Source organism: Megalobrama amblycephala, linkage group LG4 (genome assembly GCF_018812025.1).
Source record: "Megalobrama amblycephala isolate DHTTF-2021 linkage group LG4, ASM1881202v1, whole genome shotgun sequence".
In the NCBI taxonomy this organism is placed as follows: domain Eukaryota; kingdom Metazoa; phylum Chordata; class Actinopteri; order Cypriniformes; family Xenocyprididae; genus Megalobrama; species Megalobrama amblycephala.
Genome location: NC_063047.1, coordinates 26,508,678 through 26,530,244, shown reverse-complemented (window position 1 = coordinate 26,530,244; position 21,567 = coordinate 26,508,678). Strand labels below are relative to the sequence as shown.

Below are 21,567 nucleotides of genomic sequence, written 5' to 3'. Positions count from 1 at the left end.
AATACATTAAAATGGCTGATCACTATGTGCCAGTCCCTGGGGGCCCAAATAACAACAACTATGCCAATGTTGAGATGATCGTGGATATTGCCAAAAGAATTCCAGTGCAGGTACGGCCCCACCAATACCTGTCTTGGTATCAGATGTGTATTTTCCATCATTATTGATGATCATTATGGATTTTGTCTTCTTATAAGGCCGTTTGGGCTGGATGGGGCCATGCTTCTGAGAACCCCAAACTACCAGAGCTCCTCCATAAATCAGGGATATGTTTCTTAGGTATTTTTTTCTCATAATCATCTATAACCTGTTTAGCCAGCTTAGCCTTGCTAGTTGAAAACAAAGGATGTTGATACGGTTGTCTTTTTCAGGCCCTTCCAGTAAAGCCATGTGGGCATTAGGAGATAAGGTGGCATCTTCCATCGTAGCTCAGAGCGCTGACATCCCCACACTGCCCTGGAGTGGAACAGGTGAGAGATCCAGTGCATGTCATGACCTGTTGCTCGAGCTCTCTTCATCTCTGTCTTTATCTCTCCTTCTATGTCTTTTATCAGGTCTGAGGGTTGAGTGGGCAGAAGAAGATCAGAGACATGGTCGTGTGATCAGTGTTCCTCCTGAACTTTATGTGCATGGTTGTGTTAAAGATGTGGACGAGGGACTAGCGGTGCGTTTTTGCTGCAGAATTCAGACTTTAACATTTGACTTCCTTTATCCTGCTAATACTGTGTTTTCTTGTGGTTAGAGTGCAGAAAAGATTGGCTACCCTGTGGTAATCAAAGCATCAGAAGGAGGCGGAGGGAAAGGCATCCGAAAAGTGGACAGTTCCGAAGACTTTCCCAGCTTTTTCAGACAGGTACATACTGCTGTGTTATTACTTTGAAATATGCTTGTTTTATTTTGATAGAACTTCATTATTCTGTGTAGTGACAGGTTTGGATTCAATGCATGGTGTCTCTGTTGTTTGTTCTTCGCTACAGGTGCAGACTGAAGTGCCAGGTTCACCTATTTTTATCATGCAACTAGCCGAACATGCGCGCCACCTGGAGGTGCAGATCCTGGCTGATCAGTACGGTAATGCCATCTCTCTGTTCGGCAGAGACTGTTCCATCCAGCGCCGCCACCAGAAGATCATAGAAGAAGCTCCTGCTACTATTGCCTCCACCACCACTTTTGAGCACATGGAGCGGGTGAGGCAAAAATCTGTGAAAATTTTCTGGCCATGTTGCATTTGGGGTTGTGTGGCTAAGACTAAGGGCTTGTAACATAGAGGAGTGAAAATCACCGGGTATGGTTCTTACTTAGACTGGATCGTAAAGTCCACACTAGAGCCTAGTTTTTAACCATTTGTCCTTAAAGCACAATGTAGCTAGTAGGTCGTAAGTTCTAATGTACAGTCACATAATTTGACATTTACCCTCAATGATCCAAAGGCAGCCTTCCAGTTTGTCAGCAAAAGTTGTTAAAATGCTTTAAATTTCAGAATTGTTACTTTTTTGCCTCATGTAAATAACAGTAAAAATAAGTTTCCATTGAAATGCAATACTTAATAATGAAAAAACATAATAGGTGTTCTTATATGCAAATAACATTCAGAAATAACATTCAATAAATAAATACTGATACAAAAACATAGGAAATGACATTTATTATGATTGATTTTATTTCACAACACAGAGGGATGCATGCAGAGGCGCACTGTTTAGATCTGGTTCGCATTGAAGAGCCACAAGATTTATTTACCAAATGTTCTCTGTCTTGATATGTAAGCAAGTGTAAATTTCAACATCATCATGGGCTGAAGTCTGCTAGGTAAAACAGTATGCTGTTTTATTCCAATAGTTACTCATGGTCAGGGACTTCCATAAATATTTAGTTTATATGTAGAGTTACATTTCAACTAAGCAACACAAAAATATTTAGTTTATGCCACAGCTAGGCAAAGTTTTAACTTCCGCACATCTGATTCAACTGGCCCCTGACACTTTAATAAGTGTTTGCAATATGACTAAAATGAATTATTTGTCCTTTTTAAAATAAGGTTTTTAAGTTTATTACAAACATTTATTCATCACATGCCAAACAAAACTGGTAGTTAAAAAAATGTTTTAAATGGTGACATTACGGTATTTGATAAAGAAAATGCCAGTGCGAAATACAGCAAACAATAAATACAATATATACAAACATAAGCTGACAAATTTGTCCTAAAATGCTCTAGTCTTTCTTTTTACATTCTTGTGCACTCCAGTATTAATGAAAGATCACAATATTTTTCCACATATCCTCATCATTTGATTTTGGGAACTGTATCATAATGCTATTCATATTGGCATGCACAATTAATTTTCTTCTCTGCGTGTCAGTATGCAGTGCGTCTGGCTAAAATGGTGGGCTATGTGAGTGCTGGTACAGTCGAGTATCTGTTTTCCGAAGATGGAAGTTTCCACTTCCTGGAGCTGAATCCACGGTTACAGGTGGAACACCCCTGCACTGAGATGATTGCTGATGTCAACCTTCCTGCTGCACAGCTACAGGTAAAGCAAAATACTGCTGTCAGGAAGTAACAGAACTCAAAAGTGCTGTGTGTATGATATAGTCACCCCCTCCAATAGTGCTGTTTGTTTGTTTAATGAGGTTCTCGCTGCAAAGTAGCAGGAACAAATCATATTTTGCTAAAATTATTCATACTTTGTTGTTAATATATCTATAATTCTCAAATGCTGATCATGAATTTTTGGTGCCCTCTCTCTGTAGATAGCGATGGGGATCCCTCTTTACAGAATTAAGGATATCCGTTTGCTGTACGGTGAAGCTCCGTGGGGAGACACACCTATCAACTTTGAATCTCCCGAATGCATCCCCTGTCCACGGGGACATGTCATAGCTGCACGCATCACCAGTGAGAACCCAGATGAGGTGAGAAATTAGTTCAGGTTTATGTTAAAAAGCTGGATTCAACATTGTGTATAATATTGTTTTAAAGTTTGGGGTGAAGATTTTTTTTAAATGAATACTTTTATTCAGCAAGGATACATTAAATTGATCATAAGTAACAGTATAAAGATATTTATGATGTATATGAATGCTGTACTGTCAACTTTCTATTCATCAAAGAATCCTGAAAAAAATGTTAGTATTTCGACAAAAATATTAAGCAACATAACTGTTTTCAAAATTGATAATAAAAAGAATTGTTTTTTGAGCAGCAAATCAGCATTTCACAATGATTTCTGAAGACTGGAGTAATGGCTGCTGAAAATTCAGCTTCGTCAATAATTTTAAATTGCAATAATATTTTAAAGTATTACTATTGTTACTGTATTTTTGATCATATAAATTGAGCTTCAGTGCTATGTTGAGCTTAAGAGACTTTTTCACAAGTGTTAAATCTTACCGACCCCAAGCTTTTAAACAGTATTGTATATGCATAATCATGAGTATATTTTCTAAAATTGTCTAAAAATGCTAAATTTACTAGACTACTTGTCTGAATTCATTCATTGGTGTTATTTTAGTTACCCCTGCTTAATTATCTTCTTTGATGTTTTTAAAACCTTTTAGAGCATTGAAGGCTACTTTAGCAGTTTATTTCTTCATACATTTATTTATTTATTTTTTGTCTTCATAAGGGCTTTAAACCAAGTTCAGGCACCGTTCAGGAGCTGAACTTCCGCAGCAGTAAGAACGTGTGGGGCTACTTCAGTGTTGGAGCAACTGGAGGTTTACATGAGTTTGCAGACTCTCAGTTTGGACATTGTTTCTCCTGGGGCGAGAACCGAGAAGAGGCCATCTCGTGAGTCCATTGAGATCAGCAGTCTTTTTTTTTTTTTTTTTTTTTTTTTTTGGCTCTTTAGAAAAAAATTAGACAGAGCTCTCTTTTTGTGCTGAATAATTCAGTTTTTGTTCCTGTGGCCTGCAGGAACATGGTGGTAGCCATGAAGGAGCTGTCAATCAGAGGAGATTTCAGGACCACAGTAGAATACCTCATTAAACTACTGGAGACGGAGAGTTTCAGGAACAATGACATTGATACTGGCTGGCTGGACCACCTAATTGCAGATAAAGTGCAGGTAGGACCCAAACCTGGGAAGAGTATTGTCCCAAATCAAGACAAAGTGTCTCTACTAACTCAGTTCTGATTTCTGCCAATGTAAAATGAAAGTTGAAGGTGATTAAGGTAAAGTGACATTTGTTTTATGTTGCTTTATTGTATGTTTCTCTTAGGCGGAGAGGCCAGACACCATGTTAGGGGTGGTATGTGGTGCTCTACATGTTGCTGATGCAAGTTTTAGAAAGAGCATGTCTGACTTCCTGCATTCACTGGAGAGGTATCTCCACTGCTCAGGCACTCCAGCATCTAAGGCATTGAAAACCTAAAGATACCACTATACTATTCTGTGTTTTAATGCATTTCTTGATGTTTTAGGGGCCAGGTGTTGCCTGCTGCTAGTTTGGTCAACACATTCAATGCTGATCTGATTTATGATGGAGTCAAATTCTGCCTGAAGGTAACATGAAACACACGTTATGAAATACATTTGATCATCTTGTGATTTATGATTAACAAATGTGAATGTGTGTGCTTATTATGTCTGGGGTACAGGTGGCACGGCAGTCACCCACCACGTATGTTATCATAATGAATGATTCCGATATTGAAGTTGATGTCCATAGACTCAGTGATGGTGGTCTACTACTTTCCTATGGTGGAAGCAGCTATACAACCTACATGAAGGAGGAGATCGACAGGTTTGAGAAGCAGACATTTTGTTTTGTAAACTACAGTGTACTTACTTATGTACCCACTGACGTTTATTTCATATGATGTTCAGCTATCGCATCACAGTGGGTAACAAAACGTGTGTGTTTGAGAAGGAGCGAGATCCAACAGTACTCAGGTCACCCTCTGCTGGAAAGCTGTTGCAGTATGTGGTCTCTGATGGTTCTCATGTTTTGGCCTCCCAGCCTTATGCTGAAATTGAGGTAAAGATGAGGCTAAGTATATTACATTTCTAGGCAGCAGTTTCTACAGAATGCACTTTATCATATACTGGAAATTACATTTATGTGGGACTGACAGAGATGGATGCAGGGGACATTTTTACTTTTAACTGACTTATTTGGAGTGGTTGTTTGATTTTGTCTCCTTTTTACAGGTTATGAAGATGGTGATGACCCTGCATGTCCAGCATTCCGGTTGCATTCACTTTTTAAAAAGACCAGGAACTGTATTAGAGCCTGGCTGTGTAGTGGCGCGAATGGACCTGGATGACCCCAGCTGTATTCATCCGGTGCGGTGATTTATCTTTAATTGCTTCTCACAAGATGAAGCACATGATGAAATCCACTTACTGTTTTGTTAGCGCCTTTGGTAAATGTTGAAAAAATGATAGTTGTCCCATTTGGTTGGATGGCCCAAAGATGTATTTGGGAGTTTGACTACACTTAAAATGTATGAATATGATTGCTTTATAAAAAAAAATATTGGCAATTATTGTAAAGAAAATAATAGCTGAAGCGCACTTTTAAAAAAAAAACACCTTATAACAAACGTGACATTAATGCTTTTTGAATATATTATTTCATGCATGTTTTAGTGTCAAAATACTTTTTGGGGCTGCAGTTTTTGCTTCTTTACTGGTGTCATTTTTAGACTCACTCCCATCTGCAATGAGAAGTATTAATTCCTGGTCTCCTCCCTCAGGTAAAGCCGAACACTGAGGCATTACCACCCCAGGAGCCTTTGCCCATTGTAGGGGAGAGGCTTCATCAGGTGTTTCACAATGTTCTGGAGAACCTGGTGAAGATTATGGATGGATACTGTCTGCCGGAGCCATACTTCAGTCAAAAAGTGAGAGCACTGAGCCAATGATCAGACTCAAAGCAGCATGAAAACATTATGCACACTAGTCTTTTAATTATCCATATGTCTTTACAGCTGAAGAAGTGGGTCGACACTCTGATGAAGACACTTCGGGACCCGTCTCTGCCTCTTCTTGAACTGCAGGAGATTATGACCAGCGTGGCAGGGCGTTTACCAGTTACTGTGGAGAAAGCAATTCGAAAGGTCATGGCACAGTATGCCAGTAACATTACCTCTGTGCTCTGTCAGTTCCCCAGCCAAAGGGTGAGTGATGAAATAAATATTCTTATCTGAAACAGATTGTGCTCATATCTCTTGACAGTTTTACATATAGTCACGTGTAATAGTCTTTATCAATACTTGAAACCTTCAAATATATTTTTAGGAACCATTGTCACTAATTGGGACTATCTTTCAGTGATAAAATGTACCAAATTATATTACTTGATATATTTACTTAGTAAACATATTGTAATAAATGAAAGTTATGTTAGCAACTTTCAGTTTTTATTCAGTTTTTTTAATCAACACCTTTCCAGATAGCAAATATACTTGACAGCCATGCTGCTACGCTTCAGAGGAAAGCAGACCGAGAGATTTTCTTCATGAACACTCAAAGCATTGTGCAACTAGTGCAAAGGTGAGAAATGCCCGATGACTCACTATAATAGATCCTACCTTTGCTGTTATCGTAAGATAACCAAAGACTACTCTATTAACCAGAAAATGTCAATATGCACCTGTTTTTTTTTTTTTTTTTTTTTTTTTTTTTGTTAATCATTTTTAGGTACCGTAGTGGAGTTAGAGGCTATATGAAATCAGTTGTGCTGGATCTGTTGAGGCGGTACATTCAAGTGGAGATGCAATTTCAGCAAGGTAAATGTCCAACTCTAACCTTGATAATACCATCACAGCAGAGCAAACGGAAGTTTTACCTTTTTTTTCTTTCTTTTTTTTGTTTTTGAGAATCTGGAAAAAAGGTAGATAAAGTGCAGAAACAATATGGCACATTTTAATAAGACATAATTCTCTCACTCTCCCTGACAGCTCACTATGACAAATGTGTCATCAATCTCAGAGAGCAGTATAAGCCTGACATGACTCCAGTACTGGAGTCCATCTTCTCCCATGCTCAGGTCTCCCAGAAGAACATCCTAGTTACCATGCTCATAGTAAGATCCTTTATGAACTACTTAACAGTGCTTATTTATTTAATTAAGATGTGGCATTGCCAGTTGATTCCCTTCAGTCGTTATGAAAATAGGAACAGGAAGTATAAGTATAACATAACTCAATTCCATAGTTAGGTTTAATGGACTCATTGTGTTCTCATTTAATTTAAAAAGCAACACCTTTTTTCAGGACCAGCTGTGTGGCCGCGACCCGATGCTGGCTGATGAGCTCATGGTCATTCTTAATGAGCTTACACAACTCAGTAAAATGGAAAACTCTAAAGTGGCACTTCGGGCCAGACAGGTATGCACTGAACCTCAGTGGCTGTGATCTTTGACCTCTGTTGAACTCATGCACATATGTGTTAATGCTGGTTCTGTTCAAAATAGCATATTACCATACTAATAATACTATTTAAGCAGTATGTACACTACTGTTTAAAAGTTTGGGGGTCAATACATTTTTCTCAAGGAAATTAATAGTTTTATACAGCAAGTTCAAAGGTTTGAGGTCAGTATAATTATTTTAAAGGAAATTAATAGTTTTATTCAGCAAGAATGCATTTGATTGATCAAAAGTGACAGTAAAAATACAACCCAAATTCCAGAAACGTTGGGACATTTTTTAAATTTGAATAAAATGGAAACTAAAAGACTTTCAAATCACATGAGGCAATATTTTATTCACAATAGAACATAGATAACATAAATGTTTAAACTGAGAAATTTTACAATTTTATCCACTAAATTAGATCATTTCAAGTTTGATGCCTGCTACAGGTCTCAGAAAAGTTTCAGCTGGGAGAACATCTAGCAACTAATTACGTTAATTGATATAAGGTCTGTAACATGATTAACTATAAAAGGGATGTCTTAGAGAGGCAGAGTCTCTCAGAAGTAAAGATGGGCATAGGTTCTGCAATCTGTAAATCTCATCATCTACCGTGCATAACATCATCCAAAGATTCAGAGAAACTGGAGAAATCTCTGTGCGTAAGGGTCAAGGCCGAAGACCTTTATTGGATACCCGTGGATTTCGGGCCCTCAGACGACACTGCATCACTCATCGGCATGATTGTGTCAATGACATTACTAAATGGGCCCAGGAATACTTCCAGAAACCACTGTCGGTAAACACAATCCGCCGTACCATCTGCAGATGCCAACTAAAGCTCTGTCATGCAAAAAGGAAGCCATATGTGAAGATGGTCCAGAAGCGCTGTCGTGTCCTATGTGCCAAGGCTCATTTAAAATGGACTGTTTCAAAGTGGAAAAGTCCAAATTTGACATTCTTGTTGGAAATCATGGACACCGTGTCCTCCGGGCTAAAGAAAAGGGAGAACATCCAGCGTGTTATCAGCATTCAGTTCAAAAGCCAGCTTCTCTGATGGTATGGGGGTGCATAGGTGCATACGGTATGGGCAGCTTGCATGTTTTGGAAGGCACTATGAATGCTGAAAGGTATATAAAGGTTTTAGAGCAACATATGCTCCCCTCCAGACGACATCTATTTCAGAGAAGGCCTTTGCCTTGTCCAAATACCCACACTTGCAGTCTTGGCCACTTGAGAGCTCATGCATGTATTTCAGCATGACAATGCCAAACCACATACTGTAGCTAGTCCGCAGTCCAGATCTTTCACCTATGGAGAACATTTGGCACATCATTTAACAAAAAATATGTCAAAGACGACCACAAACTCTTCAGCAGCTGGAAACCTATATCAGGCAAGAATAAGCCCAAATTCCAACACCAAAACTCCAGAAACTCATTACCTCGAAACCCAGACGTGTTCAAACTGTTTTGAAAAGAAGAGGAGATGCTACACCATGGTAAACATCCCCCCGTCCCAACTATTTTGAGACCTGTAGCAGGCATCAAATTTGAAATGAGCTCATTTTGTGCATACAATTGTAAAATTTCTCCATTTAAACATATGTTATGTTATCTATGTTCTATTGTGAAAAAAATATAGGCTCATGTGATTTGAAAGTCTTTTTAGTTTTCATTTATTCAAATTTAAAAAAGTCCCAACTTTTCTGGAATTCGGGTTGTATTTATAATGTCACAAAGAACCCTTAAAAAATTTCCACAAAAATTTCAAACTGCACAACTGTTTTCGACAGCATATATATATGGCACAGTATGCGGTTAGCAATACACTAACCATAACAACTCTATATCTCTCTTCAGGTGTTGATCGCCTCTCATTTGCCCTCATATGAACTCAGACATAACCAGGTGGAATCCATCTTTTTATCAGCTATTGATATGTATGGGCATCAGTTCTGTCCCGAGAACCTCAAGGTAAAGCAGTTATCCTTACCATTTTAACACTTTCATCTTTTTGATGTTCTAACAAATCTAACAAAGGCATAACAAGTCAAAAATTCTGCATCTGCAGAAACTCATCCTTTCTGAGACCTCCATCTTTGACGTCTTGCCCAGTTTCTTCTACCACAACAACCGTGTGGTTTGCATGGCTGCCTTAGAGGTCAGTAAAGCTCTTCTTGTTCTCCCCAAATGTTTAGTGACATGTGGTCAAGACTTTTCCATGAACTTTCTCTGGAATTTCTCAGGTATACGTACGGAGGGGATATATTGCTTATGAGCTAAACAGCCTTCAGCATCATCAGCTGCAGGATGGAACATGTGCAGTAGACTTCCAGTTCATGTTACCATCATCCCACCCAAACAGGTATAGCAGCAGATCTTCATATCCTGAATAGGGCTTATAATTATGTTCCAAATGCTGAAATATCCAATATTTTCCCCATGAATTCAGAGTCAATGGGAGTCTTGTGGCCAACTTTTTTCAAATATTGAAGTTTTGGTATGACCTTCATGAATGGTAGTTCATTGCTGTGGTGCTTAACAGACAACACTGTTTGTGTAATAGATAACAAGAAAATTTAACCTGGATATACAATCCACCTATATTTCCTAGACTGAATATTTCTATAAGATCCCCTGTAAGAATTATTTTCTTATTTTGACATTGTTTTCTTACTTCTGAAAGAGAGCCTAACTCCTCAGCGAGCCAGTCCATGCCCAAGCCCACGTAATACGCTCTATATTTATTAGCATCTCCCTAATGAAGTAATATGATCCAGCCGTACATACCTAACTTCCCCCCTTTGGGCTAAAGCTTGGTTTGGGTTCTTTTTACTAAGCTATATTGGGAGATGATATTGAACACAGCACTGGGGCAATCAGGTTTCACACCATTTTTTACACTGGGGTGGTTTACGATTGATCAACTTGCTTTGAAAGAAAAAGGTACATAAGTGATTAGATTGCAATTACACATTATTGAAGGCTTTATTTAAAATAGCCACTGAATTATTTACCATCTTTGAAATATGTATGTCGACAAAAAGTCAAAATTGATACTTTCTTACTACACATTCATGGTCTCATTGTGAATGACTGATCAAAAGACTAAAGTAATGTAGTATATTAATCAAAATATAATAATGATAAATATCACAATGGAAGTTAAATGAGTAATTTTTACTTTTTATTTTAATAGTAAAGCTTCAAATATAAAATATTCACAAAATATTTTTACAAATATTTACAGTTGTATGTAAGTCAAAGCAGATTGGTCAATCACACTGAATCAAATTAACTGGGTTTTCTATATACGAACAGTATATTAAAGGATTAGTTCACTTTCAAATGAAAATTAGCCCAAGCTTTACTCACCCTCAAGCCATCCTAGGTGTTATATGACTTTCTTCTTTCTGATAAACACTCTCTGAGATATTTTTATAAATATCCTGACGCATTCGAGCTTTATAATAGCAGTGAACGGGACCCACGTGTATGAGCTTCTGAAAGTGCTTCTATCCACATTCATCCATCATAAACGTGTACTCCACACGGAAATTATTTAACAAGTTGTAAAGTAAAATATCTAGCTTCTGCCACACTGCCTTCCGTATTCAACGTACGAAGAAAGTGTAAAACTCTTGCAGTTCAAACAGTTTACGCTACATCCTACACCTTCCCTATAAAAGTTACAGAAAAATGGTTTAGGGTGAGTAAAGCTTAGGGTAAATTTTCATTTAAAAGTGAACTAATCCTTAAGGATTGTAGCTTTAAGTGTTTTATCATTGAATGCAAAGTGATTTCCTTACTGTTACTTTGGTGGCTAATCTGTTTTCATAGATTTTTTTCCACTCTAATGATCTAATGATCCATTTTGAATTCATTTTTTTTTTGTGGAAAAATATTTCTACTAAGAATTTGTTTTTAACAAAATCATGATAGAAAGACATCCAAAGTTAAAGGATGGCGATCCCATGCTAACACTCACCTGCTCTCATTTCAGAGGGAGCAGTCCTACTTTGAACAGGTAGAGTACAGCTCCTCCCTGCAACCAGTCAGCCTTGTGTGTGCATTATCACATAGTATGTCTGCAGCAATGCATGCTAGATACATTTACAGTATTTAATGACTTGAAGAAATTTGGCCTCAAAGGGACAGTCCTTTTTAATTGTGTTATCTGGATTTAATGGCTCACATAATTTGTCAATTTGTTGGGTAATTCGACAGGCCTAAATTGGCCTAAATGTGATTCCAATCAACACAGTCTGAAAATGTGGGCTGTGTTTACCAATTCATTCCTGACACCTTGCCGGTTTAATTTAGATGAGCCACATAATCCAATTTCAATCAGACTAAGAATATAGAAGAAGATTGCTGAGAATTTTTTGCATTGAAATTTTTGCTTTTTCCTTCAGCACAAGCAGTGCCATTGGTTTATGCTTGTGTCCATAATTGGCACCCTTAATTCTCTTTTTTTGCTTGTTTGCACTCTCACTCACTCACACACACACACACACACACACACACACAAAAACATACACACACACAAAAACATACACACTCCATCCTCTCCCCTTCTCAGATTATCTGTTCCTGTGAATGATTCGGGAGAGTTTCAAACAATGCGTCGTCAAGGCAGTGAGCTCTTCCTGGAGGGGGCGCTGTCGCCCCCGTGTCAGAGGATGGGAGCCATGGTCGCCTTCCATAGTTTTGACCACTTCAAAAGGTGACTTCACATTTTGTGTTTATAAATAGAGAGTTTGATTAACAAAATGGGAGATTCAATCTCATTTGTGATTTGATTGTATTGTAGGTGTTTTGATGAAGTGATCTTTCGCTTTGCGGATCCGCTGTGTGAGAGTTCTCTGTTCTCTGATGGCTGTTCCACCTTCTGTGATGGGGAGAGTTGCAAGGTTAGGAGAAACAGACAAGAAAAATTCACCTAAAAAATAAAAATTGTCATCATTTACTTACCCACCTGTATGACTTGCATTCTTTTGTGAAACAATTTTTGGTGAACTATTTATTTCAGTGTATATATGCATATATATACTCTTTCAGAACATGAAGGAAAACCCCATACACATCATAAATGTGTCTATCAAACAAGCAGACACTGAAGATGATGATGCTTTAGTCACAGCTTTCACTGCCTTTGCTCACTCTAAAGTAAGTATTTTAAAGATTGTTGACATTTTAGCTGTGTGAGCTGGTCATTGACTTGTCTCTTTGTGTTTATTTCAGAAAGCTCTGCTCTATGAATATGGAATCAGACGAGTGACATTTTTAGTTGCACAAAAGGTAAATACTCATATGCAATTGCATTTGCCTAAATATATAGTCAATTGGGATTGAAAGCGATTGAAATTGTAAATTCCTTTCTTCCCCCTCAGCGGGAGTTCCCAAAGTACTTCACGTTTAGGGCCAGAGATGAAGTAAGTGATGCATCTGTTGATTTGATCATTTAAAAATGTACATTATAGAGTAACAGCTGAACATTTTCCTCTTTCTCTCTAGTTCCATGAAGACAGAATCTACCGTAACCTGGAGCCTGCCCTGGCCTTCCAGCTTGAGCTGAATCGTATGCGAAACTTTGATCTGACGGCCGTTCCCTGTGCCCATCACAGGATGCAACTGTACTTGGGTGCTGCTCGCGTGGAGGAGGGGGCAGAAGTCACAGATTATCGCTTCTTTATCAGAGCCATCATTCGCCATTCTGACCTCATCACAAAGGTAACCAATATTCCTTATAGACAGTATTGAATCTTATGTCCTACTTTAATATAAATTAATATATATGTAAAACCTTTGAGGAACTTCACAGACATTTAGTAGATTAGAGAAAGGCAAGGTCTCATTGTACTTTTATTTGCCAAACATTTTTATCCAAAGCTGCTTACAGTGCATTCAATTTGTACATGTTATCAGTTTGTTTATCAGTCTGTTCCCTGAGTATCAAACCTACAATCTTGAAATTGCTAGCACCATGTTTTACAGTTACACGGTAATCTGCAGAAACAATGTTCCATTCTGGGGAAATAAATTGGATAGGTAGCTTATCTGTTTTTTAGTCAGTATGTGATTACATTAGCATAACTCGACCATAAATGCATGCTTGATTAACCTTTGGTGTGAATCATAAAATAATGTCTGAACAGAACCATATTACACAGACTAATGCAAAAATATACTTGTTTAGAGTACACTACTGTTCGAAAGTTTTAAGATTAAAAAAAAAAAGATTTTGACAGAATTCTCTAATGCTCACTTAGGCTGATTTTATTTGATCAAAAATACAGCAATAACAATAATATTGAGAAAAAATATTACAATTTAAAAAACGGTTTTCTGTTTGAATATATTTTATAATGTAATTTATTCCTGTGATGGCAAAGCTGAATTTTCAGCAGCTGTTACTCCAGTCTTCAGTGTCATATGATCCTTCAGAAATCATTCTAAATTGCTCATTTTGTTGCTTAACAGACATTTCTTGTTATCTTTTTTTGGGAAAATGTGATGCATTTTATTTTTCAGGATTCTTTTATGAATAGAAAGTTCAAAAGACATTTACAATGTAAATGTCTGTATTATCACTTTTGATCAATTTAATGAGTAAAAGTATTATAAAAAACTTTTTATGAAAATCATACTGTCCCCAAACCTTTTTAACAGTAGTGTATATATTGATGTACGTTGTCTAAAATTGCTTCCAAACTGGCAATAGAGCATGACAATAGAAGAAAATGTTAATACTAATGCATAGATCTTAAATGTAAAACTTAAAATCCAAAGTTCTTATTTTATATAATAACAAAATATGAAATATGACATGCCAAGTGTAGGTTGTTGATCAGTATTTTTAGGGTATTTTTATGTATGGCCTACTAGAGATGTAACGATACCCTCATGTCACGATTTGATACATATCACTATATTGAACTCCTGATACGATATTATTGCGATATCTTAAGACATATGATAAAAGGTTAACAAAAATGTGGTTTTACATTTGGGGTGGAAATGAATAGGCTTGGACTTGGTGCTGGTAACCCAATGCACAGGACAATAGTGACACCAGAATAAAAATATTCATGATTCTGAAGCTGAAAATACAGAAAAATACAAATATGCTTGCACTCTGTCATTGGCAAAATATATTTAAAATATTCTAGGCCACTTTTTACTGGTAATATACGACATTTGGCATTATCAGGACCCACAAATATCAAATATTCCCCCACTGCATTATTATACATTATATTCATCATTATATATAGTAGTTCAATGTAGAACTAAAACTAAAACTCTCTCACAGTCATTTTCATTTTGGGTGAACTATACACAGTACATATTGTCACTATCCACGATACATATTGTTGCATTTTTTTATTGTGATATTGTGCCTACACATTTTTTTTTTTTCCACTCTTTCTGCAGGAGGCCTCATTTGAGTACCTGCAGAATGAGGGAGAGAGGCTGTTGCTGGAGGCGATGGATGAGCTGGAGGTGGCCTTCAGTAACACACCCACCCGTACTGACTGCAATCACATCTTCCTCAATTTTGTACCCACTGTTATTATGGACCCTTCAAAGGTTAGATTCAAAAACATAACCACTGCAATTGCTCCTGAGCTGAGTTGCTAAGCTACATTCTGTCTTCTTTTCCTACAGATAGAGGAGTCTGTCCGTTCCATGGTGATGCGGTACGGTAGTCGTCTGTGGAAGTTGCGTGTTCTCCAGGCTGAGCTGAAGATCAACATCCGCCTCACCACCACCGGAGATGTCATTCCCATCCGCCTCTTCCTCACCAATGAGTCCGGCTACTATCTGGACATCAGCCTATACAAGGAGGTCACTGACCTCGCCACTGGACAGGTACAACCTACATTCGCTGTAGTTCCTAATTAAAGTGCCATTGTTAGGATTATGATTACACCAAATTACACATTTGCATAACACAAAGTGTTTAAGGAAGAATGAATATGTGAAGGATTTACACTACCATCCAAATGTTTGGGTTCAGTAAGTTCACCCAAAAATTAAAATAACGTCATTTATTACTCACCCTCATGCCGTTCCATACCCGTAAAACCTCCGTTAATCTTCAGAACACAAATTAAGATATTTTTGTTGAAATCCGATGGCTCAGTGAGGCCTGCATAGCCAGCACTGACATTTCCTCTCTCAAGATCCATTAATGTACTAAAAACATATTTAAATCAGTTTATGTACAGTGCAGTACGGTGGTTCAATATTAATATTATAAAGTGACGAGAATATTTTTGGTGCACCAAAAAAACAAAATAATGACTTATATAGTGATGGCCGATTTCAAAACACTGCTATAAGCTTCGGAGCACAATGAATCAACGTATCAAATGTATCGAATCAGTGGTTCAGAGCGTCAAAGTCGCCTGATTTCAGTAGTTTAGCGGTTTGACACGCAATCCGAATCATGATTCGACACGCTGATTCATAACGCTCCGAAGATTCATGAAGCAGTGTTTTGAAATCGGCCATCACTATACAAGTCGTTATTTTGTTTTTTTGGCACACCAAAAATATTCTTGTCACTTTATAATATTAATATTGAACCACTGTACTCACATGAACTGATTTAAATATGTTTTTAGTACATTAGTGGATCTTGAGAGAGGAAATGTCAGTGCTGTCTATGCAGGCCTCACTGAGTCATCGGATTTCAACAAAAATATCTTAATTTGTGTTCCGAAGATTAACGGAGGTCTTACGGGTGTGGAATGGCATGAGGGTAAGTAATAAATGACATTATTTTCATTTTTGGGTGAACTAACCCTTTAAGAAATTAATAGTTTTATTCATCAAGGATTAAATGGATCAAAATTGACAGTATAATGTATAATGTTACAAAAGATTTCGACTTCAAAATAAATGCTGTTTTTTTGAAGTTTCTATTTGTCTTGAAAAGATAAATGTATCACAGTTTCCACATAAATATTAAGCAAAACAACTGTATACTGTATATTTCAACATAATAATGATATGAAGAAAGAGAAGCAAATAAGCATATTTTTGAAGTATCATAATTACATAAGTACAAAATGTTCCGCAGCACAATGCCCATTATTTAGAGGAAAATCAGCTCAGACACAACAGCAGCTGCTTAATAGATCTGTTTATCAATATGCTTTGTACTCTGTACTGTTTTCTCAGCTGCCCATTTTCTTCTCGTCAACATCAAAACAGTTTTCTTTTGAGAATGCAAGACTGATAAACCACAACACAGGGTCATTAAGTCTAGGTATAAGGCAACTTACAGAAACAATGGCTAATTCAAAGCCATGCATATGCTTTGATCTCTATATGTCTGTGTTCTAAAATACATCACATTTTCTCTTGTCAACTGAAACTGATTTACTACTGACTGCCACATTAGCTGGACCATCCTAAAAACAAATTTATTTTGTGTAATATGAGCAAAAAAAATGTTAATACCATTGTTGTCAGACTTTATTCCTGATTTCAAATATATTATTTGAACATAATCTTGAGGGATTTCAGTCTTCCCCCATTCAAGTAGATAGAAGCTGTACTTGCATGACTGTAAATTAGGAAATTACAAAAACTGTTTCTCTGTCCTCTGAACTAAACTTTGAGGTTAAACAATTCTAGAAGATTAGAACACATTACTACAGACTTTTTTCATTATAGTAGATTGCTTTGTGAGTATTTGCTTTGCATATTGCTGTTGTAACAGTACAACAGTGGTCCCATTGTCCACAACAATCTGAATGATATGACTTTTCCCGTTGACGTGATTTATTGAATAAGGGTTCAGGATAAGGGTTTTAAAAATATTTTGTTCTCATGATTTCTACATGATTAAGTATTTTAGAGCTTGGCATAACTATAAAAATGAATATTCATAAAATGTATAAAAATATCCATGGAGTTATAGGATTTAATACATTTTACAGGCCTAGAAGTCACACTTATATCTACACATATATCCAAGTTTTTCCAAACGGTGCGAACCCTGGTTCTTGAAAGAAAAATATGGTTCTTGTTTGAGGAGGGATTAAAATAAAATGAATAATCTTAATACATAAAATAATTTTTAATTGTTTCGGCTTATTTTAATGCTTGTTTAAATCATCTTGAGGCCCCTTGGTTAAAAACCACTGCACAATGACAGAAGGGTCTGGGTACCTGGTGGTCACAGCTAGAAAAGAGGGTTTTGAGGTTAATGTCATCCAAGCAAGATGCCTGAGCTGTCTTCTTATTACAATTTACTGTTATTTCACATGACAAAATAAAAAAAAATTCTCTGTTTTATTGTGTCACAGTGTTTACATGTATTCATGTTCTCCAGATAATGTTCCAGTCGTACGGAGATAAACAAGGTCCACTGCACGGCATGCTAATCAACGTACCATATGTGACAAAAGATTTGCTGCAGGCTAAACGCTTCCAAGCTCAGAGCCTTGGCACCACATACGTCTATGACTTCCCTGAGATGTTCAGACAGGTGCGGTGATTCAGTTAAGATTAAACCAGTTCTCACTGTGATTGTTTATGGGACGTGTTGTTGGCATGACATTACCCCATTATTCGTTTTTCTGTTGTCAGGCTTTGTTTAAGCTTTGGGGACCAGGAGACAGCTACCCTAAAGACGTGTTGATGTGTAATGAACTGGTCCTGGATTCTCAGGGGAGACTTGTGCAGATGAACAGACTACCAGGAGACAATGAGGTGCATCAATGAATTCTTAACATTTTCCTTAAGGAATTTTCTCCAAGCCAAGGCATTATGTACACTGTTACCGCAATCCTCAAACAGAAGGTGAGGGTGACCTGTGATGTAGCCTGGAATCATAAATCACACCGTGTTTGTTGATTTAGCCAGAGGAGAACTGGCCTTGTTTCTGTCACCCGATGGAATTTTGGTTCCTTGCCAGTATTGCCTTTGGCTTGCTTAGTTGAGGTTTAAAAGACACTTAATATTCAGCAATATTATACATTTATCTGCACTGACACTATTGGATGAGTACAATACTTGAACTGAATCGAGCTGGATAATAACAATTGCCATCTGTAGAACTACTTATAAATTTCACTTTTATTAAACTAAACTGAATCAGCACTGAACAATGACTTGAGCTGAATAATGACACTATATAGTTCTGTAGAACTGCTTTATAGTCAAATTGAGTTTACTTCTTAACTAATGAACTTTGCAACATGCATATTGTTATTGAACTAAATTGAATTAATATTGAACTAAATTGAGCTGAATACAACATTAATTCTGTTATTGTCTTGTTTATTACTGTGAAGCTGCTTAGAAGCAATCTAATCTGTATTGTATAAAGCACTATATAAATAAATTTGACTTGACTTATACAGTAATAATTCTCTATGGACCATTTAGGAACACTATTCATCAATTAGACCTAGGGAACGTTTCCATAATTTGGCTTGTATAAAAAAAAGATTGTAAATGGAAATTCATTTATTAATTTAAATCAACATCAAAGTAAATGCATTTGTTTGTCCTCCCTTTCTAGGTTGGCATGGTGGCTTTCCGGATGAAGATGAAGACTCCAGAATACCCAGAGGGCCGAGATATCATTGTGATCTGTAATGATATTACCTATATGATTGGCTCTTTTGGGCCCCAAGAGGATCAGCTCTTTTTACGGGCATCTGAGTTAGCCAGAGCGGAGGGGATTCCACGCATCTACATCTCTGCCAATAGTGGAGCTCGTATCGGCTTGGCAGAGGAGATCCGCCACATGTTTCAGGTGGCTTGGATCGACCCTGATGACCCTTATAAGGTGACTGAATGCATCTAAAGGGTTACGGTGTAAAATCAAACCACTGGTTTTCATTTTACAAATCTTGTTTTATGCATTTCTGCTTTGTTTTTCCAGCTTTTGTTTAAAGACCATTCCTCTGTTTTGCCCCTGCAGGGTTTTAAGTACTTGTATCTGACACCTCAGGACTACACTCGCATCAGTGCCTCTAATTCCGTCCACTGTCACCATGTAGAGGAGGGAGGCGAGTCCAGGTAAGCCTACTGGTTTATGCACAGAAAGACCTATACCAAAAAAACCTCTCTCTTCGGCTCTTATGTGTTCAAATAATGTCTCAGGTACATCATCACAGACATCATAGGGAAGGAAGAGGGTCTTGGAGTGGAGAATCTGAGGGGTTCAGGCACCATAGCTGGAGAAACTTCCCAGGCTTATAAGGAAGTCATCACCATCAGCATGGTGAGACCTAACATCTACTCATAATTATGATAAGACATTTTACAGTATGCCAGGAATGAAACACCAATGTTTATTGTTGTTGGTGCAATATATCATATTGTATCTATGTTTTGGACATCTAGTAACCATTTAAATGTGTTCATTTTTCCTATAGGTCACATGTCGTGCCATAGGAATTGGTGCATATCTGGTACGTCTAGGACAAAGAGTAATTCAAGTGGAAAACTCCCATATCATCCTGACTGGGGCTGGGGCACTAAACAAGGTGTGGAATTTCACATCTGCAGTCACACCTTACACTCTACAGTGTCATATTTATGTGGGCTATGTTTCCTTTATTCTTAAGGATCGATGAATTCACTTCAGTGATTTAAGTCTTAAATTCTTTAATTCTGAATGCATTTTTTTGTAGGTGCTGGGTCGTGAAGTCTACACCTCCAATAACCAGCTGGGAGGGGTTCAGATCATGCACAACAATGGAGTGACGCACACAATTGTGCCAGATGACTTTGAAGGGGTGCTCACTATACTACAGTGGCTATCATACATGCCAAAGGTAGACTATTCTTAAACATATCCAGGTCATATTTATTCCCAAAGTAAAAAAAAAAAAAAAAATTATAATTCACAATAATAAGCAAATGAAGCTAGGTTGACTTTTTTTTAATAACATTCAGGCATTTATCCCCCAAGTTCTCGTTACTGTAATTTTTAATTGTAACTGAAATTCTAATTAAAGTTTGTTAGTTTGTGATTATCATTATTCAAAATGATGAGTATTGAATGTCGTTGTGCCAGGTTTTTTTTTTTTTTTTTTTTTTCAAATTAAATCAGCATAAATAGGCACAAAATCTACCATGATATACACTGCCATTCAAAAGTCAAATATTCAGCAAGGATGACAAAGATTTATTTTGCCATCACAGGAATAAATTGCATTTTAAAATATATTAAAATAGAAAACTTTTTTTAATTGTAAAAATATTTCACAATATTACAGTTTTACTGCGTTTTTGATCAAATCAATTTAATGTTAATGGTAGACATGTTACAGTGTCACAAAAATGGCTTTTTGTGACTTTTTATGCCAATAAATAAATCTATATAATATATATGTTTAGAATTTAAAGTGAAAAATGACCCAGTTATGATCTTGACAGGCTATAAGTAATTTAGGTTTGATTAGTCCAAAAGACAAAAGGGCAGAGAATATATTTAGTATTGACTGTCATAGCATGTTTTTGTTAGATTTATTAACCTCAAGCTCTACTGGTGTTTGCTGTTATAATTTAGAGCAATCGAAGTCCGGTCCCTATCATGCCTCCTACTGATCCAGTGGAGAGAGAGATCGATTTTGTTCCCACAAAAGCTCCCTATGACCCTCGTTGGCTGCTTTGTGGACGACCCCATCCCAGTAAGAATCAAATTATCCACACAATCGGTTGCATACATTTCAACACATACTCTGGACCTGTCTGCATGGGAGCTCAGGTTGATACTTCAAACTCAGCCTTTCTTTCTTTGGAATTTGTGTTGATAGCTGTGAAAGGAGCATGGCAGAGTGGATTTTTCGACCATGGTACGTTTATGGAGGTGATGGCTACCTGGGCACAGACAGTGGTGGTAGGCCGAGCCAGGTAAGAACCAGAACATCAAGCGAAGAGGTCAAATGTCAAACAAACAAACAAACATTTGATGTAACTGAATATTCTGAGCTGAGCGAGACTGTGAATGTCACACAGGCTTGGTGGGATTCCTCTTGGGGTCATCGCTGTGGAGACCCGCACAGTTGAGGTTGCCATTCCAGCAGATCCAGCTAACTTGGACTCGGAGGCCAAGGTAAGAGTCCTAACTGATGTTTTGGGCCCAGACTGTGACATCTCTCTGGAATTTTTGCAAAGCACTGATTGTGTTTGCTTTTAGTATGTCTCATTTATTGTTTTCAG

The 21,567-nt window shown here is 37.3% G+C and overlaps 1 protein-coding gene across 7 annotated transcripts in view; it reads left to right on the top strand.

Moving 5' to 3' along the window:
* acacb (acetyl-CoA carboxylase beta) overlaps positions 1-21,567 on the top strand; it is a 32,815-nt gene that overhangs the window by 5,871 nt on the left and 5,377 nt on the right. For 6 of the 7 annotated variants that reach the window (XM_048188636.1, XM_048188638.1, XM_048188637.1 and 3 more), the window contains 43 exons: positions 1-110; positions 198-279; positions 372-470; positions 555-664; positions 743-853; positions 978-1,187; positions 2,364-2,534; positions 2,755-2,916; positions 3,630-3,793; positions 3,920-4,070; positions 4,225-4,328; positions 4,427-4,508; positions 4,604-4,749; positions 4,833-4,983; positions 5,157-5,291; positions 5,705-5,851; positions 5,939-6,127; positions 6,403-6,503; positions 6,651-6,739; positions 6,911-7,035; positions 7,226-7,339; positions 9,229-9,342; positions 9,440-9,529; positions 9,615-9,733; positions 11,372-11,395; positions 11,951-12,094; positions 12,182-12,281; positions 12,430-12,537; positions 12,613-12,669; positions 12,762-12,803; positions 12,886-13,101; positions 14,806-14,961; positions 15,040-15,243; positions 17,720-17,875; positions 17,977-18,099; positions 18,914-19,183; positions 19,319-19,416; positions 19,501-19,621; positions 19,776-19,886; positions 20,034-20,177; positions 20,915-21,035; positions 21,162-21,258; positions 21,364-21,460. In XM_048188636.1, coding sequence (XP_048044593.1) covers positions 1-110; positions 198-279; positions 372-470; positions 555-664; positions 743-853; positions 978-1,187; positions 2,364-2,534; positions 2,755-2,916; positions 3,630-3,793; positions 3,920-4,070; positions 4,225-4,328; positions 4,427-4,508; positions 4,604-4,749; positions 4,833-4,983; positions 5,157-5,291; positions 5,705-5,851; positions 5,939-6,127; positions 6,403-6,503; positions 6,651-6,739; positions 6,911-7,035; positions 7,226-7,339; positions 9,229-9,342; positions 9,440-9,529; positions 9,615-9,733; positions 11,372-11,395; positions 11,951-12,094; positions 12,182-12,281; positions 12,430-12,537; positions 12,613-12,669; positions 12,762-12,803; positions 12,886-13,101; positions 14,806-14,961; positions 15,040-15,243; positions 17,720-17,875; positions 17,977-18,099; positions 18,914-19,183; positions 19,319-19,416; positions 19,501-19,621; positions 19,776-19,886; positions 20,034-20,177; positions 20,915-21,035; positions 21,162-21,258; positions 21,364-21,460 — 5,465 coding nt within the window. The remainder of the gene's footprint in view (positions 111-197; positions 280-371; positions 471-554; positions 665-742; positions 854-977; positions 1,188-2,363; positions 2,535-2,754; positions 2,917-3,629; positions 3,794-3,919; positions 4,071-4,224; positions 4,329-4,426; positions 4,509-4,603; positions 4,750-4,832; positions 4,984-5,156; positions 5,292-5,704; positions 5,852-5,938; positions 6,128-6,402; positions 6,504-6,650; positions 6,740-6,910; positions 7,036-7,225; positions 7,340-9,228; positions 9,343-9,439; positions 9,530-9,614; positions 9,734-11,371; positions 11,396-11,950; positions 12,095-12,181; positions 12,282-12,429; positions 12,538-12,612; positions 12,670-12,761; positions 12,804-12,885; positions 13,102-14,805; positions 14,962-15,039; positions 15,244-17,719; positions 17,876-17,976; positions 18,100-18,913; positions 19,184-19,318; positions 19,417-19,500; positions 19,622-19,775; positions 19,887-20,033; positions 20,178-20,914; positions 21,036-21,161; positions 21,259-21,363; positions 21,461-21,567) is intronic. The other variant, XM_048188639.1, reaches the window with a different exon arrangement.